General features: G+C 49.5%; 8 protein-coding genes across 8 annotated transcripts; 3 read left to right on the top strand and 5 right to left on the bottom strand.

The window, feature by feature from the left end:
- Positions 1-87: 87 nt before the first annotated feature.
- BO72DRAFT_466577 (putative MFS multidrug transporter) lies at positions 88-1,988 on the bottom strand (the record flags this gene model as incomplete). The annotated part of the gene is made up of 2 exons (XM_040946777.1): positions 88-206; positions 263-1,988. The coding sequence occupies 2 exons, from the start codon at positions 1,986-1,988 to the stop codon at positions 88-90; spliced, it is 1,845 nt and encodes a 614-aa protein (XP_040803963.1).
- A 1,461-nt stretch (positions 1,989-3,449) lies between these two features.
- On the bottom strand, positions 3,450-5,224 carry BO72DRAFT_504191 (FAD-binding oxidoreductase; the record flags this gene model as incomplete). The annotated part of the gene is made up of 5 exons (XM_040949140.1): positions 3,450-3,780; positions 3,874-4,094; positions 4,160-4,224; positions 4,255-5,037; positions 5,084-5,224. The coding sequence occupies 5 exons, from the start codon at positions 5,222-5,224 to the stop codon at positions 3,614-3,616; spliced, it is 1,377 nt and encodes a 458-aa protein (XP_040803962.1). The 3' UTR covers positions 3,450-3,613.
- Positions 5,225-7,104: 1,880 nt separating this feature from the next.
- BO72DRAFT_445767 (type 1 glutamine amidotransferase) lies at positions 7,105-8,121 on the top strand. Its single transcript, XM_040944132.1, has 2 exons — positions 7,105-7,499; positions 7,697-8,121. Exons 1-2 carry the CDS (start codon positions 7,259-7,261, stop codon positions 7,972-7,974), a joined length of 519 nt encoding a protein of 172 aa, XP_040803961.1. The 5' UTR covers positions 7,105-7,258; the 3' UTR covers positions 7,975-8,121.
- Positions 8,122-8,350: 229 nt separating this feature from the next.
- On the bottom strand, positions 8,351-9,393 carry BO72DRAFT_445766 (OPI10 family protein). The gene has a single exon (XM_040944131.1). The coding sequence runs from the start codon at positions 9,195-9,197 to the stop codon at positions 8,556-8,558; it is 642 nt and encodes a 213-aa protein (XP_040803960.1). The 5' UTR covers positions 9,198-9,393; the 3' UTR covers positions 8,351-8,555.
- A 1,695-nt stretch (positions 9,394-11,088) lies between these two features.
- BO72DRAFT_504185 (flavin monoamine oxidase family protein) lies at positions 11,089-13,027 on the bottom strand. Its single transcript, XM_040949139.1, has 5 exons — positions 12,814-13,027; positions 12,516-12,763; positions 11,629-12,432; positions 11,539-11,582; positions 11,089-11,491 (listed from the first exon to the last, which is right to left on the bottom strand). The coding sequence occupies exons 1-5, from the start codon at positions 12,992-12,994 to the stop codon at positions 11,293-11,295; spliced, it is 1,476 nt and encodes a 491-aa protein (XP_040803959.1). The 5' UTR covers positions 12,995-13,027; the 3' UTR covers positions 11,089-11,292.
- A 1,286-nt stretch (positions 13,028-14,313) lies between these two features.
- BO72DRAFT_445765 (MBL fold metallo-hydrolase) lies at positions 14,314-15,396 on the bottom strand. Its single transcript, XM_040944130.1, has one exon. The coding sequence runs from the start codon at positions 15,373-15,375 to the stop codon at positions 14,488-14,490; it is 888 nt and encodes a 295-aa protein (XP_040803958.1). The 5' UTR covers positions 15,376-15,396; the 3' UTR covers positions 14,314-14,487.
- Positions 15,397-17,225: 1,829 nt separating this feature from the next.
- Positions 17,226-18,600, top strand: BO72DRAFT_25076 (Zn(II)2Cys6 transcription factor domain-containing protein). The gene is made up of 3 exons (XM_040940029.1): positions 17,226-17,586; positions 17,649-18,448; positions 18,509-18,600. Exons 1-2 carry the CDS (start codon positions 17,533-17,535, stop codon positions 18,294-18,296), a joined length of 702 nt encoding a protein of 233 aa, XP_040803957.1. The 5' UTR covers positions 17,226-17,532; the 3' UTR covers positions 18,297-18,448; positions 18,509-18,600.
- On the top strand, positions 18,587-20,821 carry BO72DRAFT_493782 (uncharacterized protein; the record flags this gene model as incomplete). Its single annotated transcript, XM_040948413.1, has 2 exons — positions 18,587-19,162; positions 20,345-20,821. The coding sequence occupies 2 exons, from the start codon at positions 18,587-18,589 to the stop codon at positions 20,819-20,821; spliced, it is 1,053 nt and encodes a 350-aa protein (XP_040803956.1).
- Positions 20,822-20,981: the final 160 nt, after the last annotated feature.

The following is a 20,981-nucleotide window of genomic DNA, read 5'->3' as shown; positions in this document are numbered from 1 at the left end:
TCTACTCGTTAGTTCATCAGCGAAGGATCAGTCCTCGCATACCACTTCACCCTACCGATCATACAGGTTAAATTCTCGATGGATCACTTATGCTTTGCTTCCTAGCCTGGGCAGGCGCACGCGGAGATGAAGCAGAAGCATGAGTGCAGCCCACACCGCAGCGGAGAAGAACGTCACACGAAGTGCGGCGGCATATGCCCCGATCACTGCAGAAATGTCAGCAGTCTGTCCGACAACCGGTGTTAGACGTGTTTCGACCTACCTTGGTGTTGACTGAGGGGGTCCAGCTTTGCGATAGCTTGCACAGACTTGCGAACCAGCAAAATGATGTCGGCCTTGTTGGTGCCCGTGACCCTTTCGTCAAGCTCATAGAGCAGACTGTTCTGGAAAATCCAGCTGCTCGTTGCCACGCCCATGACTGATCCAAGATTTCGCCACAAGCCTAGAGTCGTCGTCGCCACGGCCTGGTCCTCTTGTTCGGAGGTCGCGAGCACCGAGACCATCAACGAAGGAAACGCGAACCCCTGTCCCAGACTCGTCAAGGCAACGCACATCATCGCAATCACATCCGGGGTCCCAACCCCCATGGTGGCGGCCGCTATCCCTCCGATAAGCATACAAACATCACCAATCATCACCGTCGGCTTTAGTTGCTTGGTCCGAGTGATCAGAAACCCGGTCGCTACACTAGAGGTCGTCACTGCAAGCGTAGAAGCCAGTAGCCTGAGACCGGAGTCTGTAGGCGAGGCCAGCTTGACTGCCTGGAAGTAGAGGGGAGCATTGAAGACCATGGTATTGACCGAGATCGCCCCGAAGAAATTCCCGAAAATGAGACTCGCACGCGGCTCCTTTAGCAGCAGCGAAATCGGCATGACTCCCCGCTCCACGTTACGTTCATAGCGGACGAACAAAACTGCGAAAACCACGAAAGATACCAGCGAGGTGACGACAATAGGATGAGTCCAGCTGAAGATATTGCCGCCCAGGTTGAGTCCCATAATGAGCGCCGTGACCGCGAGCACCAAGAGCAACGACCCCACAAGGTCAATATTCTTAAGCAAGCCCATAAAGGTCAGACGCTCCGTCTTGGCTCGTTTCCTCCCCAGGTCGGCAGGCACCGTCCAGGCGGCTACAATGAAGTAGATAAAGATGAAGGGCAGCTGTACCAAGAAAGCACCTCTCCAGCCCACTTGATCACATAGATAACCGCCGAAAGCAAGCCCAAGGAAGCCTCCCAGACCAAGACAGAGATTGACGTAAGACTGGTAGACTCCTCGGTACTCCAGGCGAACCAGATCACTAGACAGGATCATGCCCATCGAGAAGACGCCACCGGCGCCCATGCCGCAGAACGCCCGAGCGGCGATGAAACTCAACATGCTCTGGGCAGCCGCACACCACGCGGTAGTAATGAAGAAGACCGCGATCGCAAAGAGGTAGACAGGCTTCCTGCCCACGGTGTCGGAGATGCGGCCAAACAGCGGCAGGAACGCCGTGGATGTTAACAGGAACGCCGTCGACAGCCATGATGCCGAGTTCGAGGCGTGGAAGTGAGACGTGATGACCGGGTGGCTGGAGGCCATCAGGGTGGAATCGAAGAATCCGATGATGTACCCCATCATAACTCCACCGAAGATGAGCCAGAATCGCATGGGAGACACGTTGATGAAGCGCGAGGCATAGTCGTCGACTTCTGGCCTCTGACCCGCTTCCGGATCACTGTTGTCTTTGACATCATCTTCGGGTGCTGGGGGAATGGTTTCTAGGGTAGGCTCAATGTCAGGACCTTGGGGGATTGAGGTGACTCTGGTGAGACCGAGAAAAGCGGAGCTGTCTTCGGCGGTGAAGGAAGAGGATAGTAAGTTTGGATCAGGCCCGGTGCTTCCAGCATCGTGCGTATGTGTGTGCGTGTAAATTGGCTGGGATGGTGAGCCATTCAACAGGGGTGTTGATTCTGTGGCATCCGAGGCCACATGGGAGACAGTCATAATCGCGAAACAGTGTAAATGTATGAATCTAATCTTTATGTGGAAAAACTCTCAAAAAAAAAAAAAAACAACTGAAAACTTTTCACGGAAACAGCAACAACGAAGAGAAAACTTTTCTGTGCAAAGAAAAATGGAGTACTGGCAGCCAGACGTGGGTTGCAAAGGGGTCTTGAATCATAGGGTCCGATAACAATCGAAATTTATAGAGAGAGAGAGAGAGAGATTTCTAGCGGGTGGGGGGGAGGGGAGAGAAGCTAAGGATGCATGGCGCAGGTAGGATCCATCGCAGTGCACGGGGCGGATGGTGAAGGAGGGAGGGAGTCGACGGGTGGAAGCGCTCTAGCCTCTAAATATGACTGCGTACGGAGGAATACTCGGTCGATAGACTAGATTATGACTATGACTCGGCCTCCAACCTCAAGTCTTCGGACAAGACAAGAAAAAGAGGGGAAAGGAAGGGGACTGCGGAAGAGCTCCACTACCTGCCGCTAGATCAAAAATTTTTTTGGCCTTGCAGCTCACCTACCTGGTTAGTGATTGGCAGGGTCTTTGTTATAATCAAGATATCTGGTGACAGAGAATTACAGAAAATAAATCCCTCGTGCAGAGAGAGAGGATGCAGTGTGTAGTGTGCAGTGTGCCGGATGTAGTATGCAGTTCCATAAGCCAATTGAATGCATGGTTATTATAGGTGAGACCCGATGTCGGTCTATGCAAATGAAGTACGAAGGAGTATGATTTGTTGGAGATGGAGTCATCCGACCCAGATGTTGCATCGCGCCTTAAACCAGATGGGGCTTAGTCGCTGGGGCTCCGCTGCCATTGCCGGTACTTACTATGAGCATTTTGAGCCTGGTTATCTCGGCTCTCATCATGGATCCCTCATGGAAGTAGAAGTCTAAACTTCAAGGTCTCTGGGTCAACATGAGCCTACTCTGCTGCTGGTCGATTATCCAGCTGTACAAGGTGTAGCGTCGTCAATGTCAGATTACCTCCACCTCATCGGCTTCTCAGAATAATCACTCACACAATTCAGCCGCGTTCAATTGTCAGCTCAATATCAATATCTATCCCCGAACAAGCTGGGGTAATCGGGCGATTCGAATATATAGGAAGACCTCAAAGCTCGCAGCCGCCGTGTGACGCGCACACAGGCAAATGCCTAATTCATATTCCAGGGAAATTCCCGCCTGCATGAAGTTCATTGTAACACAGCAACAAAAGCAAAACCCCAACTCCGCTGCTCTGGGCGACTTGCATATCAGCCAGCTTGTTCCACGAGAGGTTTAACTTTTCACCTGCAGCGCAAGCTTCAAGGTTGGGTACTTTTCTTACTCTTTCAAAATCTCAAGGGAAACTCTTGGATGAAAGGGTATCGACCACTACACTATATATCGATATCTTCGAACTGTAACAGTCCTACTGTGGTATAAAAATAGTAAAAACACATCACGTATTTCCCCGTCATTGCCGCATGTTATCAAGTGCATGTATGTAACTTTCGGCATATACAAAGGTGCGCTCAAGAGCACCCTCCCGCGCCCGCAATTTCGATGATTACTTGTAGATGAAAGGCACGCGACATATGACTCGTTTGAGCAATTTCTGATCCTAGAAACCCCCAATCAATCCAGTCCAATAGTTCGGGAGAGCTTGAAGCCGCCCGGGACCAGACGCTGGAACACTTCCTCGGGATCATACTTTCTGGCCACCTGCTGCATGAATCTCACATTGACCGGTCCATACCCACGAAGCGGGTCCTGGGTGCCTCCGGCATAACTGATAACAATATCTGTTGCAGTGACTCACGCACGATCAGTATGCATTAACATGGTATGACAGGAGCGGGACGAGATGATGGGCGGTAGAAGGCGATATAACTCACTGAGCATATTTTCGTTGAAACGTTCCAATCCAAGCACGTTCCCTCCTCGCGCCTCACTGTCCTTCCAGAAAAGAGGGACCCAGGGCTGCACAACGAAGATAATTCCAAAGTCCTTGCTGCGGGCTCGAGATTTTGCCCTCCGGATCTGCTTTGAGTGGGTCTCGACGGCTTGACGGATAACGTCGGCTCTGTTGAGATAAGTGCTTGTTTGACCGTCGACGCTAGGTAAATGTCAGTTTGGAACTGAGTTTTTGTGACAGTGCCTGTGGGATTAGATGAGCCTCACCGATAAGATGTATAAGTATATCTGTTCTGGTTCACAATCGTCGAGATCCGGGTCGTATCCGTGATCTAAGGAATCTGATAGAATTTCTGAAACACTGCAGGCCGCATCACGGGTCTCGTGTAAGCCAACGTAGCGACAATATCGGTTCGACCTGTGGTGGCATTGTAATTGAAGATGCCATACCATGCGCCATAAGGGTCGGTGGCGATATTATCGGTGAAATCGGTCGCGGCAGCGATGTACTCCGGAGCGCGAGAGATATTATAGACAAGAGCGCCGCCCCATAGATCTTCCGCAGGCAGGGTATCCATATCAAACGTAGTCACGATGCCAAAGTCATTGGAGCCCCCCTTCAGGGCCTTGAAAAGGTCGGGATGTGAGTGCCAATTAGCATAGACAATCTCGCTGCTCGCCAAGACCACCTCGAAGCCTCGGACATTGTCACAGCTGAGACCAACACGCCCGTTGTATAACGAAAGCCCTCCGCCGGTCAGAAAGCCCCCGATGCCGATGGGCCCTACACGGCCACCCGCAACTGTGACGTTACTCTCTAGCAAAGTCTCGTACACTGAGCCCCAAAGGGCTCCGACTTGAATTGAAGCAGTGCCTGTGCTGGGGCCATAAGTAGTATGATTCATCAACGAGAGATCAATAGTAACTCCAGGCTCAATATTTGCCGCGCCGGGAGTCGGCGTGTGGCCGCCACTACGGACGGCGAAGAAACAAGGCCCAACATGCGAAGTGGTCAGTGTTCGAACAGCAACAGAAACATCTTGCGCCGAGAGAGGTTGAACAATGCAGGTAGGGTGTAGCCGGGCGTTGAGGGAGTAGTAGGAACGGATGGACTCTTCGTATGAAACACTGCCTGGGAAGCTATTCTGCTGCTAATTCCGCTGGTGTTAAGGGCTGCGCACTATAGCTCACCCGAGCCAGTAATTTGAATGGGCTGCTAGCTCGGTAAGGTGGTTGTAGCCATACACAGAGATCTGGGTTGACAGCAGATTGTGCAAGACAGGATTTGAGTAGGATGCTGAGTAAAACAGCTGCTATGGTTAGGCTATTCATTTCAGCGTGGAATCGATGCCTGATGGGCTTCAATGTTGTTCTCCTGCCTTATGGTTATTGTGAGCTGGATTGTTGAGGCATCGAAGTCTGAAATTGTGAAAGGTGACGTCTGTGTCAACAGTAGGCGATAGAATTTCTGAAATTCAGGGAAGCAGCGATGTCAACTTGAAGCAGGAAAGGCATGAGGGTGCCCAGGCCATATAGCCTATCCTAGGCTGTCAAAGACCCGAACATGAATCGTTAGAGCCAAGAGGTACCCCAGATGTCCAAAACGTTTGCTAGCCACCTACCTTATGCATCAAAAAAGAACAATTCAAAATCAGGCCAATGCGACACCCGAAGACCAACATGTTGCGGAGGATCAGAGCTGAGACCTTGACATAAATTTCCGAACCTTGATTGATCCGTTAACAGAATCCCGGAGCCCAGAAGGAGTAGGAGCGACTGCTGTGGACAATGGGATTCAAGTAGGATCCGAGGAGTTGTGGATTTTGTAGCCCAAATCCCAGGACCAGAATCTGATAACAACGGGTGGACTGCGGTGCAGTCAGCTAGTATTGGCATATTGGAGTTGGCTGTATTTCATGTCTAGGTCAGCTCGCATCTAAAGCATTTTCAGTCAGCCAGTGTCTTCCATATGCACTCTACTTCTATTTCTACGGAAATAAGTCCTACGTTAGATCTGGAATTGGTCCTTGCTCACAGAAGTATCCTTGCTTTGACACATCAGTCAAGTTTCATTCATGACCATAAGATGGGCAGTCAGGGTAAAAGCAAGGATCTCCCCTAAAGGCTTAATATCAAGCCCTGGATAGCGGTACGCTGCAGTATGATGAGGAGCGTCTCCATCTACTTTCAAGCTTGAGATACCTTTTTGCCAGGAGTCGCAAGAACAACACATACGCAGAATACCAGGAGCTTCGTCCCACACAGCAAGGTAATGGCTGGAGCTTCGGGTATTTTTGTCGTATATATATGGACAGCGAAAAACGCCCATTGCTGGACGTTCCCTGCCCAGGTACTCATGTGACACAAGTGGCCCGATGACGATCGCTGTGCTACCTTCCCAGGATCTTGAAAGACACAATTTTGCTGATTTCTGTGGGACCTGCGTTGTGGATGATTTACCTGCAATGCATACGCTCCCGTGTTTGGTCGCATGTCAGTCATCAAGCAGGCTTAGATGGTTCCAATGAGCTACAGTGACAACAAGAACAAACGGCATGTGTGCATAGCGGAAATATCGTTTTCCCTTCCAGAGGTGGCTGACCTTGTTCTCGGCCCTATCACAACAATGAGAAAGAGAATACAATCAAAGTCTCCTCGGGTGAAGGAAAGTAATGCCAGTCAGGTTTTCGTTGTAGTCAACTCAATTTGGAGCCTTTGACTATCTATCTAGCTGCACACATACAAAAGGACAAGATATGACTAGTGATGAGAGGGGCAGTATGTTTCTTATGCTCATTTCTTAAGGGTGCACTCCATTACTCCACGGAGCAGTTGTTGAGGGAGATGTCGTGCTTAGCTTGACATACGATGTTTTGCGAACGCGAGGTATGGTATTTTGCAGGTTTTGAGGCAGTCTGAGTGTATGATCTAGTCTGCTGAAGTGTTTACCGTCATTCTTCAAATCAGAAGCATTCAATTAGAAGCATTCAATCAGAAGCATTCACTCAGAAGCATTAGATCAGAAGCAGAAGCAGTCTGCGATACCACTATCATTCGCTCGAGTATACTCCTAGAGTAAAGTGCAAAGACCAGGGCCCCACATTGATAAGAGGAAAGCTTATCCGCGATCACAACACAACCGCAAGGCGGTGGCGGATCCCTCGGTGGCACTGCTTCGTCTCCATAGAACACCCCGCAATCAACTTATTTCCCCGACAACTACGGAGTATATCACACTTCAATCGTCACTCCATTTTTCCAGCCACTCTTCCTTCTGACTGTGCTCAAGACCATCCAATCCCCAGTACCTCCTCAACCCACCCCACCCCAGACAAGCAAATCCCTCCTCCATCAACCCCAGCAACAATGCACCCCCCACTCCGCATCGCCATCCTAGAATGCGACACCCCCGTCGACAAAGTAAACACAAAGTACGGAGGCTACCGGGGCGTCTTCGCGAAATTACTGCATGAGAGCGCCGCCACCCTCGGCCAGCCCGACCGACTGGACCCCGAGACCGGGCTGGACATTACCGGCTGGGACGTCGTGACGGCCCAGGAGTATCCCAACCTGGACGATGTAGATGCCATCGTTCTGAGTGGCTCAAGTGAGTGTCTGGTTGCTACCTTGCCCGTTTTGCTTTTTCACCCGGATTGTTGTTGTTCTCGCATGCTGCGACCACTATCTATCTGCATGTACATCCTGCACGGAACAAACATGCAACCCCCCCCTCCCCCGTCCCGGCCTTTGCAAAAGTCCAGATGACTCACATCCAAACCCCGGCTCATCAACCCACCCCCACAGAACACGACTCCTTCGCCGACCACCCCTGGATCCTCAAGCTCGTGGACTTCACGCGAAAAGCCTACGAGGACAAGCGCGTCAAGATCTTCGCCATCTGCTTCGGGCACCAGATCCTCGCCCGCGCGTTGGGGGTCAAGGTGGGCCGGAACCCCAAGGGCTGGGAGCTGGCCGTCTGCGAGGTGGATCTCTCCGAGCAGGGGCGGGAACTTTTTGGGAGGGAGAAGTTGGTAAGTCTGCCGCCTGTCCCCAATCTCACACCAAGGAAGGGGGCAAGTTGATGGTTTACTAAGGAACTGGGCTGCTAGCGCATCCACCAAATGCACCAAGACATCGCCTACGGATATCCATCCGAGGTGATCTCGCTGGGCTCCTCGCCGCGGTGCGCGGTGCAGGGCATGTATATCCCCGGAAAACTGATCACGGTGCAGGGCCACCCGGAGTTCCGGGAGGATATTATGGACGAACTGATCACCCTGCGCACGGCGAGTGGGTTGTTCTCGCCGGAGATGTCCAAGGACGCGTCCGGCCGGGCGGGGCTGCCGCATGATGGAGTGGCGATCACAGTGGCTTTTTTGAAACTCGTAATTGAGTCGAGGTAAGCTCCAACTTGGCCGGTTAGATAGACCGCAGCCCGCCCATTTAGACTCGAATTCAGGCGTGGTGAACTTGCAATACATAGATTTGAATAGATCGTGTCTATAGACTGGTTTCATCTTCTCCGTACAGCCGAAATTCAACTGATCGAATTTTCAACCCCGACAAAAAGTCCAGGTAAAATGGTATCATTTGCAATACACAAAAAGCGTGGTATCAAGCGCATGCACAAACCCAATCCCCCCCCACAGACCGCACAGACAGCTCACCCCGTCGCCGTGGGATCCTCCCTCTCCAAGAACGAGGGATCCATATCCACCCGCCTCTCAAACTTCTTCCACCAATCCTGAAAGCTCTTGAGCGGCACCACATCCTGGCCCTTATCCGACGACGCAAAGCTCGCCAGGAAATTGAAGGCGTTCCCGATAATGCGCTGCGCCAGGACCTTGGTGCTGATCGGGGGTCGCACGGGGGTCGTCGTCAGCGCCATCGACGACCCCGGGTTGTGATTCTCCTCGGCCTCCAGCGCGGCGAGCTGCGGCGCGACCGCGTGCCCGGGCTCGATCGAGATCCCCAGCGTGACCAGCGCGGACGACAGCGAGGCCGCCATTTCCGGGGCCGGCGGACGGACCTTGAAGACGGCGGAGGGCCGTTCGTTGGCTAAGGCGCCGATGAAGCGGAACTGCGGGGCCGATGATGATGCGACCGACTCCGGGAATTGGAGGTAGATGGCGGCGGCGGTGTCCGGGGGCAGCACGGTGCCCGGCAGGAAGAAGACGACCAGCTCGTCGAAGGCGGGCGTCTGCGGGAAGGTGAAGGCGAATTTGGTGGGTTGGCCGTTCGGTTGCGCGTCGACGGCGACGATGTCCGTCAGGCAGGGTCGGCCGGGGATGATGACGGAAAACATGATGGCTTGGGGAGATGATGTTGAGTGGCTGCGGATTGGAGGGACAGAGGCATAGAAGGTTTGCTGAGTGGGCGGATTTAATATAAATAGTACAAGCCGTACCGAGACAGCGATCTTGAGGGGTGGTTCAATGCATAATTTATCGACTGCTGGAGTTAAAGCTCAGGTGGTGCAGTGTAGGAAGAATTTCCTGGCGCGTTCCATGATGGAATCGCAGAGAAGCTTGACGGCAGTGACGAAATCGAGCCGTATGCCCTTATCGATAAGGGTTCGTTTCACATGACCTTGGCCTTCTGGCAAGTCTTGCAGTTCCCCGGGGTCCGCCTTTGCCAGTTGGCCCAATAAAGGGATCGGGATCGATCATTCAAATGAATTGAAAAGTATACCTACTATGTATGCCATATGGCACTGCTATCTTGCATCAGATTGATGTGAGACTCTCTTTACGAGATCCGAGAATAGTAAGCGTTGTCAAAAGAACTCTCACATTGCCTTCGACATACTTGACATCAAGTAACTATACTCAGGTCGGAACCTCTCCCGTCCCCTGTTTGTTGAGATCTACCCACCGTACCCAATGGTTCGAAGGACATCTTGTTCTTAAGAAAGACCGAGAAACTGTCGCGAAAGTGGCCTTTTCTTACTTAAAGCTAGAGGCAGGGAGTCCTCGATCAGCCAATCGCTCTTTCCCTACAGCGAAGTTACTGCTTGCCTCTACCTATCCAGCACGCACTGCCTCCTCATTTTGCTCTTTCTGCCTGATATGGCTGGGAATTGCGTGCGCAGCCCACTGGCAAATCATCCCCATGTAAGCTGTTTAGAGAAGATCGGCAGCGATCACCAGACCAGACTGGTCGATTGTACGAGACCTTTCTCTCCAATGACTTACAAGAATCAGGGTTCTGCTCTGGGAGAACGACCTTATATGCAGTACCAGTGCAACTAGAATCCCGCACAACTAACCTTTTTCAGACTAAGGTGTGACAATGACAAAGAGTTCTTTCTCGGAGGAAGTATACAGAGTACATAGACTAGCTGCTTTCCAATTGTCAGCCTTGTTTGTCCCTCTCCCCTTAGAGCCGACGCTAGAACTCTTCCATCCCCCAGTCTCTCTAACTCCCATCACCCGGCTTCTCTCCTGGAAACTTAGCGATGCCACCGAGCGGACTTGACGAATGGCGGTCGGCCAGGTCATCGAAACCTGGGCCTTTTCCATCCCGCCAACCCCCGCCTTTCCAAGATACATGTCCGTGACCCGCACCCGGTCCACCTTCCAAAAGGTCCATATAGATGGAGCCGATTTGCAATGCTTGGACCCGGAAAGCAAAGCAGGGGACTTTATAACGCTGAAAGCAGAGCAAGAATGTGTTGTAATCATGAGTGCTTGCCCGATGGATTTGAGCGCCTGTAACGCGGGCGAGCCTAGCAGCGCGAAATTCGACGTTATTTCAGCTGAGATGTTTAGTTTCTGGTTCTCTCAACTTTCACAATGCAGACGTTCAAGGCTAGGCCGCAAGCTTGTTCGTCTCAGTCGCCAGCAAAGACCAATACATAATGTAATGCAGTCTCGTGAATGAATCCATAAATTTGGATATCTGTACAAATATTTGAGTGTTAGCCCTGTGTGCTGGAAATAATCATTCTTTCCTTTTACTTCAATGTTTTCAATATATTATTCGAGAAAATAATCAAGGGGCGCTTGGGCGAATAGGATAGGAGGTGAAAATGTTGTCTGGGATTGGTCTTCTCTTCTAGGGATATTTAACTTGCCTCCTGCCTAAGATGCATGCAGCCCCCGTCTGCACTACAAGTGCCATTTGATGTCCTTCCCGGATTCGAATAGTCTGGTTTGCAGTGTCACAATGACCACTCATTTAAATTCCTGTCATACGAGGGCCCCGTTTTTAGAAGTCGCATTAAGCTCGGTTCATTTTGAAATAGAGCATCCAGGGCCTCTTTTCTTCTTATTTGTTTCCCCATGACAGCACATCACGTTCTCAGGAGGCTGTTTGAATTCCAGTAGAAAGCATGCATTCCGGACAAAAGCCTCCAAGAGCGAGTTCGAAATAGCCATTCAGACAAATATAGCGTATCACTAAACTGATGTAGCATTAGAATATGACTTCATCAAGTCATTTCGCACGAATAGTGCTGCGCGGGTGCCCTCTTCAATGGCTCCATCAATAAAGCTTCGCCAGCCCAATGCCCAGTCAGAATTCGAGAAATAGATATTTCTTTGCTTCGAACGCATGTCGGCAAGATGCTTCGAAAGGAGACCAGGACCGGGGAAAAACCTATGGATGTTACTCAAGATGTTCATTCAATACAAATGAGATCATACCATGCTCCTTTAGCGAATTCATCCTTTGACCAATTATGAAAGACCTGTGATCGTTAGGACCCATCCGCAAGGTAAAGAGGGGTGGCTTACAATCTTCTTGATATCCATAGGTATCAGGCTTCCGAGAGCTTTGATTGTCACCTGGATGTCCTCCTCTGGATGGAAGTGGCGATGTTGGCCCCCAAAACTAACGATATGCGTGTTCCCTGCTGGTGTTTTGCCATCACCGAACGCAACGAAAAGTTCGTTTTGAGGGTAACTGATACCTGTGTAAGAGCGCAAGTTTCTGTCCCCTACTTCAGCGTGCACTTTGACAATGTGGTTATTATGACCGACGCAGGCAGCCGTCTTTCTTCCTCCTGACAGAGGTGGATTGAAAGTGACAGAACTCAGGACATTTAAAGGGACGGTGCTGATTATCCTCTTTGCCTTGTATCGCTGGCCATCACGGGTTTTCACTGTGACGAGACTCCCGGTGTCATCAACGCTACTCACTGCGGAGTTGAAAGCGTAGGACAGATTATTGGTGGCAACGGCTTCTTCGAAGAACTTCCTGGCGAAGGCTGATTGCCCGTGCTTGAATTTATACCGTGCCAAGTGGTTCACACAGCCCTCGTAGGAATAACCACTGAGCGCCCACCAGTGCAATAGCTCAAGAAAGCTCACCGTCTCAAGCGTGCCACCGCTGCACACAAGGATCCAAGCCTCAATACCAAGGCGTTCATTCAGAGTAAGAGAATCTTCAATGTCTGAAATACGATCTGCAGCAGTCATTTGGTCGAGTGCAACAGCCTCGCTTGTGAATTCAGCTGAGTGTGGGAAGGGCAGAACCCGTTTCCCCAATTGTCCGTCAACGTTGAATAGCTTGCGGAGGCCGGAATCCATGATAGCAGACTGTAGTGTTTCGTTGTTATTTGTTATTTCCAAAGTTGCTCGGGGACGGACAGGCTCCTGCTGGTGGAGAGCGGTATGCTTACCTCCTCATCATGGCTAAACCGCTGAGTTTTATGAGAACTGGCCTGGACGTACTGGTTTATTCCCTCTCGGAAGTCCTGAGATATCTCGATCTCGTCGTGCATTTGATACCGCATGATTTCGCGCCAGACATTAGCTTGACCCCAATAAATCCATGTGCCTCCCATTTCAAATGGGTAACCCCCAATATCCGACGACCATGATCGGCCGCCGATACGATCTCGTCCCTCTAACAAAAGGACCTTTAGGCCTAGAATGAGTTAGGGAGATGGTGATATCCTGAGTGTGGTGCTGCCATACCAGCAAGGCACATATCTCTCGCCGCGGTTAGCCCGCAGTAGCCCGCTCCGATGACAATTACATCGACAACAGGGCAATTGGCGCCATCGAAATTCTGGGAGGGCCGGACAGCTCCAACACACGGTATACCTGTGTTTAACCCTTGATCGGGAGTCCATAAGTAACCATCTTTGGTAGTCATTGCAAAAGTGATATCATTCGTCTCGTGTCTAAGATACTGTTCAGAGTGATCGATGATCTAGCAACATTTTATAAGTAGGCCTCACGGGGTGCCCCGGATGTCCGAGGATGTGACATTTCAAGGCGCTAGGTTAATCTCAGGGTTATAATCCGCCAAGCCTCCCACTCCATTATCCCATCTCACACCTGCACCTCCATCCACGTGGGCATACACACCCCGCTGCCTCCCTGTGAAAGCCAGTATGACATCACCTTATGGTCAAGGTTTTGAGAGAGGTTGTGAGACTGTGGGGCTAGGTTTTCCTGTCTACCAAAATACCAAAGGCCCCACCGAGAAACTTGGTCCATCCGATATCTAAGATCATTCCAAAGAGTGGGCTAGATGTGACTGGAACCGGTTTGAGTTATGAGTGTATAAAGATTTCAATCGGAAGGTGGATACTCATAAAACAGATGTACTACTGTGTATGTGTATTCTTGCAATGCCTATCCAATAATGACAGACTTCAAGGGTGCGCGGGTACTGAAGATCCTGTAGCAGACCCACTGCCTCACCTACCCCGTACACACCTGAGCCCCCCAGGATCTTGGACGGAGGTCTCCGAGCCTTAGCGGTTTACTTGATCCGCTAGATGACTCTGAATATGCTTGAGTTTCTATCTAACTATCTAATCCTCGCCAATTTATATACAGAAATAAGTCAGATATCGCTTGTGGGTGATGATCCCTACCTTGTAAAAATAACAAGCAAGGCGCTGGAGCTAGAGCCTTACGAATCCGGCTTCCATTAGATTCTGTGCAGGCTTGGCGGATAATCTAACCTTTTGGGCCTCGCATGTTGCTGTTCACTAAATTTTCTGTGGTCCCCTCGGCTGGAGATCTCATTCTTACTTGATTAACAGGATGATTCCGCCGTTTCTGGCGTTGCTAACAATTCTGGATATAGAGACAAGGCGATCGGGCAGGCCGCGAGAATCGGGGGCACTTCCGGTGTAGCTAAATGGTATCCAACATTAGTATGGTAAATACATTCTAAGCTTGGCTAGGAAAGAGGGGGTGGTCCGTTCAATAGTTCCCAGATATCAGCTATTGTCGTAACAAATACTCGAATAAAAACTTTGAGAACTGAAGTGGGGAAAGGTTCCAAGTAAACAGCAATGAAGTACTATGCAATACTATGTGCGAACTCCCTTGAAGTATGTTGTATGATGCAAATTCCGAAGTAATTATTTTGCTCATTGCTCACAAAAGATGCAAATAAGTGGGGAGCTGCCTTGACACGTTGTTCTATACCACAAAATCTGAGCCCTCGATGCCTATCTCAATTGATGAATAGCTAGCCATGTATCTATCAGATAATTCAAATGCCCTTTGGTCTCTATCCAACTAACTCCCACTGAGAAACTAGATTTCAGTATTAAATACAATCGACTGGCTATGGCCCTCCAGATTGAGCCACTGATATCCAGGCCAGATCAACTATCCAAGAGATTATCAGATGATCTTGGTCGATTCACCGGGAGTAACCCAATGAACCTTGTCACTGATTCCTGATAGCTCGAAGTCATGCACCACGCCTTCCTTTGCTTCCGGGAAGTGGTTAAAGGAGCTGTAATGCAAGGGCACGAGAACCTCTGCGCCCACGTCTTGGAATGTCTGAGCCACCTCAGTGCCATTCATGGTAATCCGGAGCGGCATCGCATCATCCATGAGAACGTATGCAGCACCCATGTTGATGAGAGCAGCTTTGACATGGAATCTTTCTTTGATCTGCGCCAAGCCTGGAAGGTAGATGGTATCACCGGAGTACCAGATTGCATTTGGAAGGCCGTCAGTAGTCCCGAAGTTGGGACCAACAATGACAAACCCGATCACATCCTCACCGGGCACGTGCTCGCATGGTGTCCCTGTAAAGTTCCAATCATTCCCATTCAATTTCAGGCTCATTGTTTCCCAGTCCTTCATAGCCTGCACTCCTGGCCTTGGCTTCAGAGCTTCGGTACCAGCAGGAGTAGTCAGGACACGACGACCATCGAGGAACCTCATTCGGGAGATAGGGTCAAGGTTGTCAGGGTGGTCCTCGTGGCTGAGGAGGACAGCATCGATGGGAGGGATTTGCTCTGGCTGCAAGGCCGGCTCCAAAATAGACCAAAGCTGTCTGGTAAAGCCAGCAATGGGAAATGTGGTGTTTTGAGGCGAGAAGAAGGGATCGACGAGAAAGTTGACGCCGTTTATCTCAAGAACGGAGGCAGCGTTGATAATATGGGTGATGTTGAAATTAATGTTTCCACCCTGTTCTGGTCCGTCGGGCAAAGGAGAACCGGAAACATGAGTTGCAGCTGCGAGCACACTGGCAACGATCAAACGGCGAATAGGAGACATTTTCATTCTTGAATGTAGAGCTTCGAAGAGGATGAGATGAGAGAAATCGAATGATCATGCTGGGAGAGACGCAGGCAAAGGTATTTATAATTTCTGTTCGCATAGTTGACATATGCGAGGCCAAGGCCAAGACTGTAAGGTGACCAATCCGGTGCCAAGATCTCTGGGTTAGCTTTTACATAGTACCTAACTTCATGTCATTAACTACTACCTAGTAGTTAGTAAACCTAATGCCATCGGCATCCCGCATTGCGGGTAGGTTGTGTCCTCCGCGCGGCAATACGCTGCTTGATAGCATAATCCATTTGTCAAGTAAAGCTCTGAAAAGAAAAGTTTTATGAGCCATGATCTTATGGCCTTCCTCGCGTGGCCGAGTCCAGAGTATATTCCGCCAACTTCCGATGAGCTTCCCAGACTCGACTCCAACTTGGAGGAACGATCACTGGCGTGAAACCACTGCTTCTGCTGGCCATTCCTTAGCGCTGGAAAGGCACTTCTCAATCTCTGTTCGGGAAACATTTCTTTCTTTTGAGAAAAGTTCTGTCGAGAATGTTTATGGTAATACTAATATAGCTGCTACTTATTTAGCTTGGAAATCCGGTTGAATCGATCGTTTGATTACTACGTACATAGCGGTTTGTATACACTGTAGACTCGGCCTCGCTAGGCCATAAAATCTTGACTCTATGCTTAACACTACGGAGTAACCTCAACCTAGGGAATGAACCAATCGTGCACTGTAACCGTTTCCACTGCCTCGGGTGGTGACTGGGATGCTAACTTAGCACTCAAACCCAAATGAGCCACCCGGGGCAGTGGCAATCAACCGAGCCTGAACAATATACGGAGTAGGCCGGCAGAAAAGATCCGATCACCGCGCTAAAGGCATTGAGTAGAGCTTACCATTAGTTATGACCTGTGGCACTAACTAGGTGGGATACCGATCAAATCACCATTTGCCACCAAAATCCATACTTACACTACGCTGTACACGCAACTTGTCGATGTTCCTTCGGACCGGTTGACAGAGTGGGGGGGTTCGCATCCCTCCGAGTCCCGCCAGCCGCCCTTTTCCTAATCCAGTTAGATTTCCCGCCAAGACTAGATTTCCATCAAATTTCATTAGCACAAGTGTATAGACGCATGCTGAATGCGTTTGCACGTTGCGGACGCACCTTGATTTTAGGTGGAAATCCCGATCTCTATGGCAAGTTTCCTTTTTCAATCAATGATGGTCAGATCGGTATGTAATGGCTCAAAGCGACATACTTTCTTTCTTATGCGGGTGAGCTTGGCTACATTTCGAAACATTTGATTTACATGGTAGGTTGTGGTTTTTATTGTAATAGTGGACTACCAGTCCCGATGTTGGACGAAACTACTGCATCTACCGTCGAAGATAATTGATCTTGTAATTTTCTCGCTATTCCAGCTTCAACTTTTTACTCTTCCCGAATGTTCAATTTACAGATTGCATTTTATGTCGAGGTTGTTGCCTTGGCTGGTCCGTTTCCCCATACCAGACATTCGCCATCTTTAGCAAAATTGGTCAAACTGTCTAATAGCTCATATACCCAATATGTGCGTCAAATCAATTTTGGGTACGGTCCATTCCCATATTCGACAGGAGTTGTCACCTTCGGTACACTGAAGTCCTGGCCGGCGTGCTGTCTTCGTCTCTTCGTCAATTTCCCTATGTCAAAGCTATCTACTTCCGTGGCCCTCCGCTACAGTCGCTACCTTACGGTACGACAAGAGCATTGACTGAGTTGATGCTCAGGTCGTTGTGCTATGTGCCTCTCCCTCATTCGACTGAACTCGAACTTCGGTTACCGATGACCACTGATTTTGCGATATTTAGTCAAACTAAGAGGGTCCTCCTTTTTGGTCTAGTGGAAAAAGTCCAACATATTTCATGAGATCACATGACACCAAAAGGCATCACTTGCATCCATATCCTACATCTAACCTCTCAACCATGCACACCTTCTCCTACCCACACATACTATCACACACCTGTAGGCACACCTCTTATTCAGTCTCTCGCGCCTCGCTGAGAGTATAAATTTCTCTCCCTAGAAAATCATTGTTTCTTTTTTTCACTAACAGTTCTGATTTTTCTGTCGTATCGATGCCTCATTGGGGCAATGTGATGTCATGAAGATAAGGCAAAAGTCGGTTTGCGATAACTGTCGGAGGCGTAAGCTGGGAGTAAGCGTACTGCTGGAGAGTCTCAGTTTAGGAATATGAGCTAATGCAGGTTTCTGTCGCAGTGTGATGGAATGCGCCCGGAATGCACGCAGTGCAAATGGAGCCAACAAGCCTGCCCTGGCTACCCCGATCCATGGACTTTCATGCCACCTCAGGTATCGGGGTCACGAGATGCCCAATATAATCTCAGCTCAGCGGACCTCGCAGCAAAGCCAGCCTCGATAATAGATACTGGGCTGTCTAACGCAAACGACATCCAGCCAGACCACCGAGATCATCCAAATATTGTCACAAATCCACCTTTTGAAGATCCATCGGGCAATGACTTCGACAGATATGTGGCTCGCATAATTGAATGCTATATGCCGGTCGTGGAGCAAGGCCGGGCAGACAGCAACCCTGTCGATAGCCAGCCACGAATATGTGGTTCATGGGTTGAAGTGATGCCCAAGATGAAAAATGACAGACATCCAGAAAACACCATGGAGTTAGCTGTCAGAGCCTTTGCTCTCTCTCTTGATCAGACTGGACAGGACACTTCGACCGCGTACCGAAATATTTTCCATGCCTACGAATGTGCTCTTGGGAGCCTGCGGCGTCACTTAGCTCGGCCGGCATGTCAATTTCAAGCAGACATCGCCATTGCTATAATGTGTCTTGGCTTGGCAGAGGTTCGATTCTTTCTCAAATCTACGGCGATTCTTACATGAAGCCAACACGTGATTAGCTGATGATCCCGGAAACTCCTACAGGATTGACACCCCATATTAGAGGAGTTGGGAGCTTAATCTGTGCCGAAGGACCACAAGCCTTTCAACGCGACATATTTCATAAGCTCTACGTTGGCTATGTGCCTCTCTTGGTATATCCAACTTTTAATCGAACAATTTGAGTTTATTGCTGATTTTTGTCTGTGAACCAGATCATCGACTGTTTTCTATCACGTAAGCCTATGTTCATCGCAGAGAGAAATTGGCAGCACGAGCCGTTCACTTTGAACATGCCATCACCAATACAGAAGCTTTTCTGTAGAGCTTCGGCCATTCCGACCTTGTTGTCCAACGTCGATCAGTTCAAGGCCGAGAGTCAGGATAGCAGCTTGGCCGAGGAAAATGTTCTCAATGCAAGAGCTCTCAAATTCTCCTTTGTCTCGGCCCTGACAAACTTGAATGAAATGGAAAATGAACTGACATCCCAAGGGCATCGACCTTGCCAGCCACCTCCTTCAAATTCCAAGTCTGTGGAGTCTAAGCACTTGGACCGCGTTCTCTGGTTCCCAGGTATTACAAGTGCAAACGCATTGGTTTATCTTTGGACATTCAAAATTATCTGCATGACTGAGCTCCGCGAGCTAGCAGAATTTTCCGCTCCTCGGCATATTGAGGACGAAATCTGTTTTCGCGACCTATCTCCGGCTTCGCTTAAACATCAAATCATTGAGCTAGCCGTTTTGATTTGTCAGAGTATGGAATACTGCATCCAGGATGAAATGGCCCTTTATGGACCGGCGTCTGCCATCTACCCCCTTCGGATTGCTCATAAAATTTTGAAGTCGGCTACGAACTACGGCGCACATGTGACTTACATTGAATGGATTGTGGAGCGTCTTGTCTCCAAAGGCCTTCGTGCAACGCCCTATATAGTCTTTTGCTCTTGACTTCAACCTGTATTTAGGCTGAATGGCGCACAAATAAGTCTCATTTCAATTCAAACTTTCCAATGACTTGGTCAGACGAGTTACGTCTAGACTCACCAAGTGGCTCTGACTGGGAATAATGCGAGTCCGGGTAGACCACTGTTTCCAGTTCGTCGTAATTAAAGAGTCCACACGGTTCGCATGTGTTCATGCACATTGATTTATTTCTGTCGGTAAAGCAGGACGACGCTATTTGGTTCAATAAGCACCGAGATGACTTGCCTCAAAGACTCTGTTTGAAATACGCTTCTCATGGATGAGCAGGTTGTTTTGGATATACATACATAGCGTTCCGAAAGTCTGCCCACACCACCCATTTTACACGAAAACTGGCACTTTTCAAGGCAAAATACATCTTTAACCTTAGGTGATAAAATAACTTCCTTTTTCAACATATAATCAAAATAGTACCAATTATAATATGTAACCTCTGTTTGATTTTTCAAACTTTTCCTAATGGCATGATCGTCGCTTAAAGATTTTATAAAAAGTTGAAGTAAGTCCATGTGTGATGATGGTTGGAGAGACATGCCAGCTTGACGCTTGATCTCCTCTCTATTTTCGTCCCTCTGCAAACGCTAAGGTACCACCGGGCGTGCAGCGGCTTCTAGGTCAAGGCAGTCGATGGCTTCTTCATTTAAGCGAGTACTGTCGCTTACTGGCAGCCACTTTTGCCTTCCCCTAAGATACTAGTCATGTTGCCTTTCTGGATCAGCGCAGGGGTATCTCATCAGTCTTGCTTCACTCACCCCCTATAACAATTCTTCAATCAGCCACTAATTCAAGTGCGGAACTGCCTTCAGGTCAAGGTAGGATCACTTACCATAGTGGTAAGTGGATTTGTGCTCATGTAAGGCCTGTAGGAAAGAAGAAGTAGTTGCTAGGTACTGGTGATACTGATCCAAAAGGAGATATACTATCATGGGAAGGCTGGACGAGGCCCAGCCAACCAGCAGCTCTTGATCATTGGGGTCTTTGCTGAGGTCTATCGATCTCAAATACTACCGACACGGCGACCTTGCCATGTAGTGCCAAAAGAATAGCATTACTCCTGCACTCCAGACAAAATGGTTCCGGCAGATTCTGGAAGCTGCTGTCCTCATCCACTCGTTCGGTGTCATTCATTCGGACTTGGCGCTACGGCAAATTTTGGTCGACGATACCCTCGATCTACGCTTGGGTGATTTCAACTCCTCTCAGTGCACTGGACCCCCGGCTCTGGGTCACGAGAAAGCATCCCATTGCCTATCTCGGGACTATGAGCTTGATATCCTTGTTTTGGGGTCCACTCTTTATGAATTAGTCGCCGGCGGAGCTCCTTACAGCGAACTGAATCCTAATGAATCCGATGACCCGGATTCCATCAAGGCACAGATCCGGCGGCAACACGCGGTGGTGGATATTGAGATGGAAGACCGGTATAGGAAACAGCAATTTCCGGTTGTTACGGACGTCCGACGTGGAGATATCATACTAGGTTGCTGGAAAGGGCAGTTTGCCACAGCACAGGAGGCGCTTGATCGGTACCTACAAGCATGAATTCTGGAACTGCTGATTTTGACGAGGCTCGAAGAACGATCAGAACCTCTCACTATCTGAAGTTCGATGCCAAGAGACACGGCGTTTCAGACGGTTACACACAGCGCAGTCCTAAACTAGCATATGGACAGGCGGAAGGTTAGTAGTCAAATCACTTCTA

Source organism: Aspergillus fijiensis (genome assembly GCF_003184825.1).
Source record: "Aspergillus fijiensis CBS 313.89 unplaced genomic scaffold BO72scaffold_11, whole genome shotgun sequence".
In the NCBI taxonomy this organism is placed as follows: domain Eukaryota; kingdom Fungi; phylum Ascomycota; class Eurotiomycetes; order Eurotiales; family Aspergillaceae; genus Aspergillus; species Aspergillus fijiensis.
The sequence above is the reverse complement of the archived record's forward strand: the minus strand, read 5'-3'. Positions and strand labels throughout refer to the sequence as shown.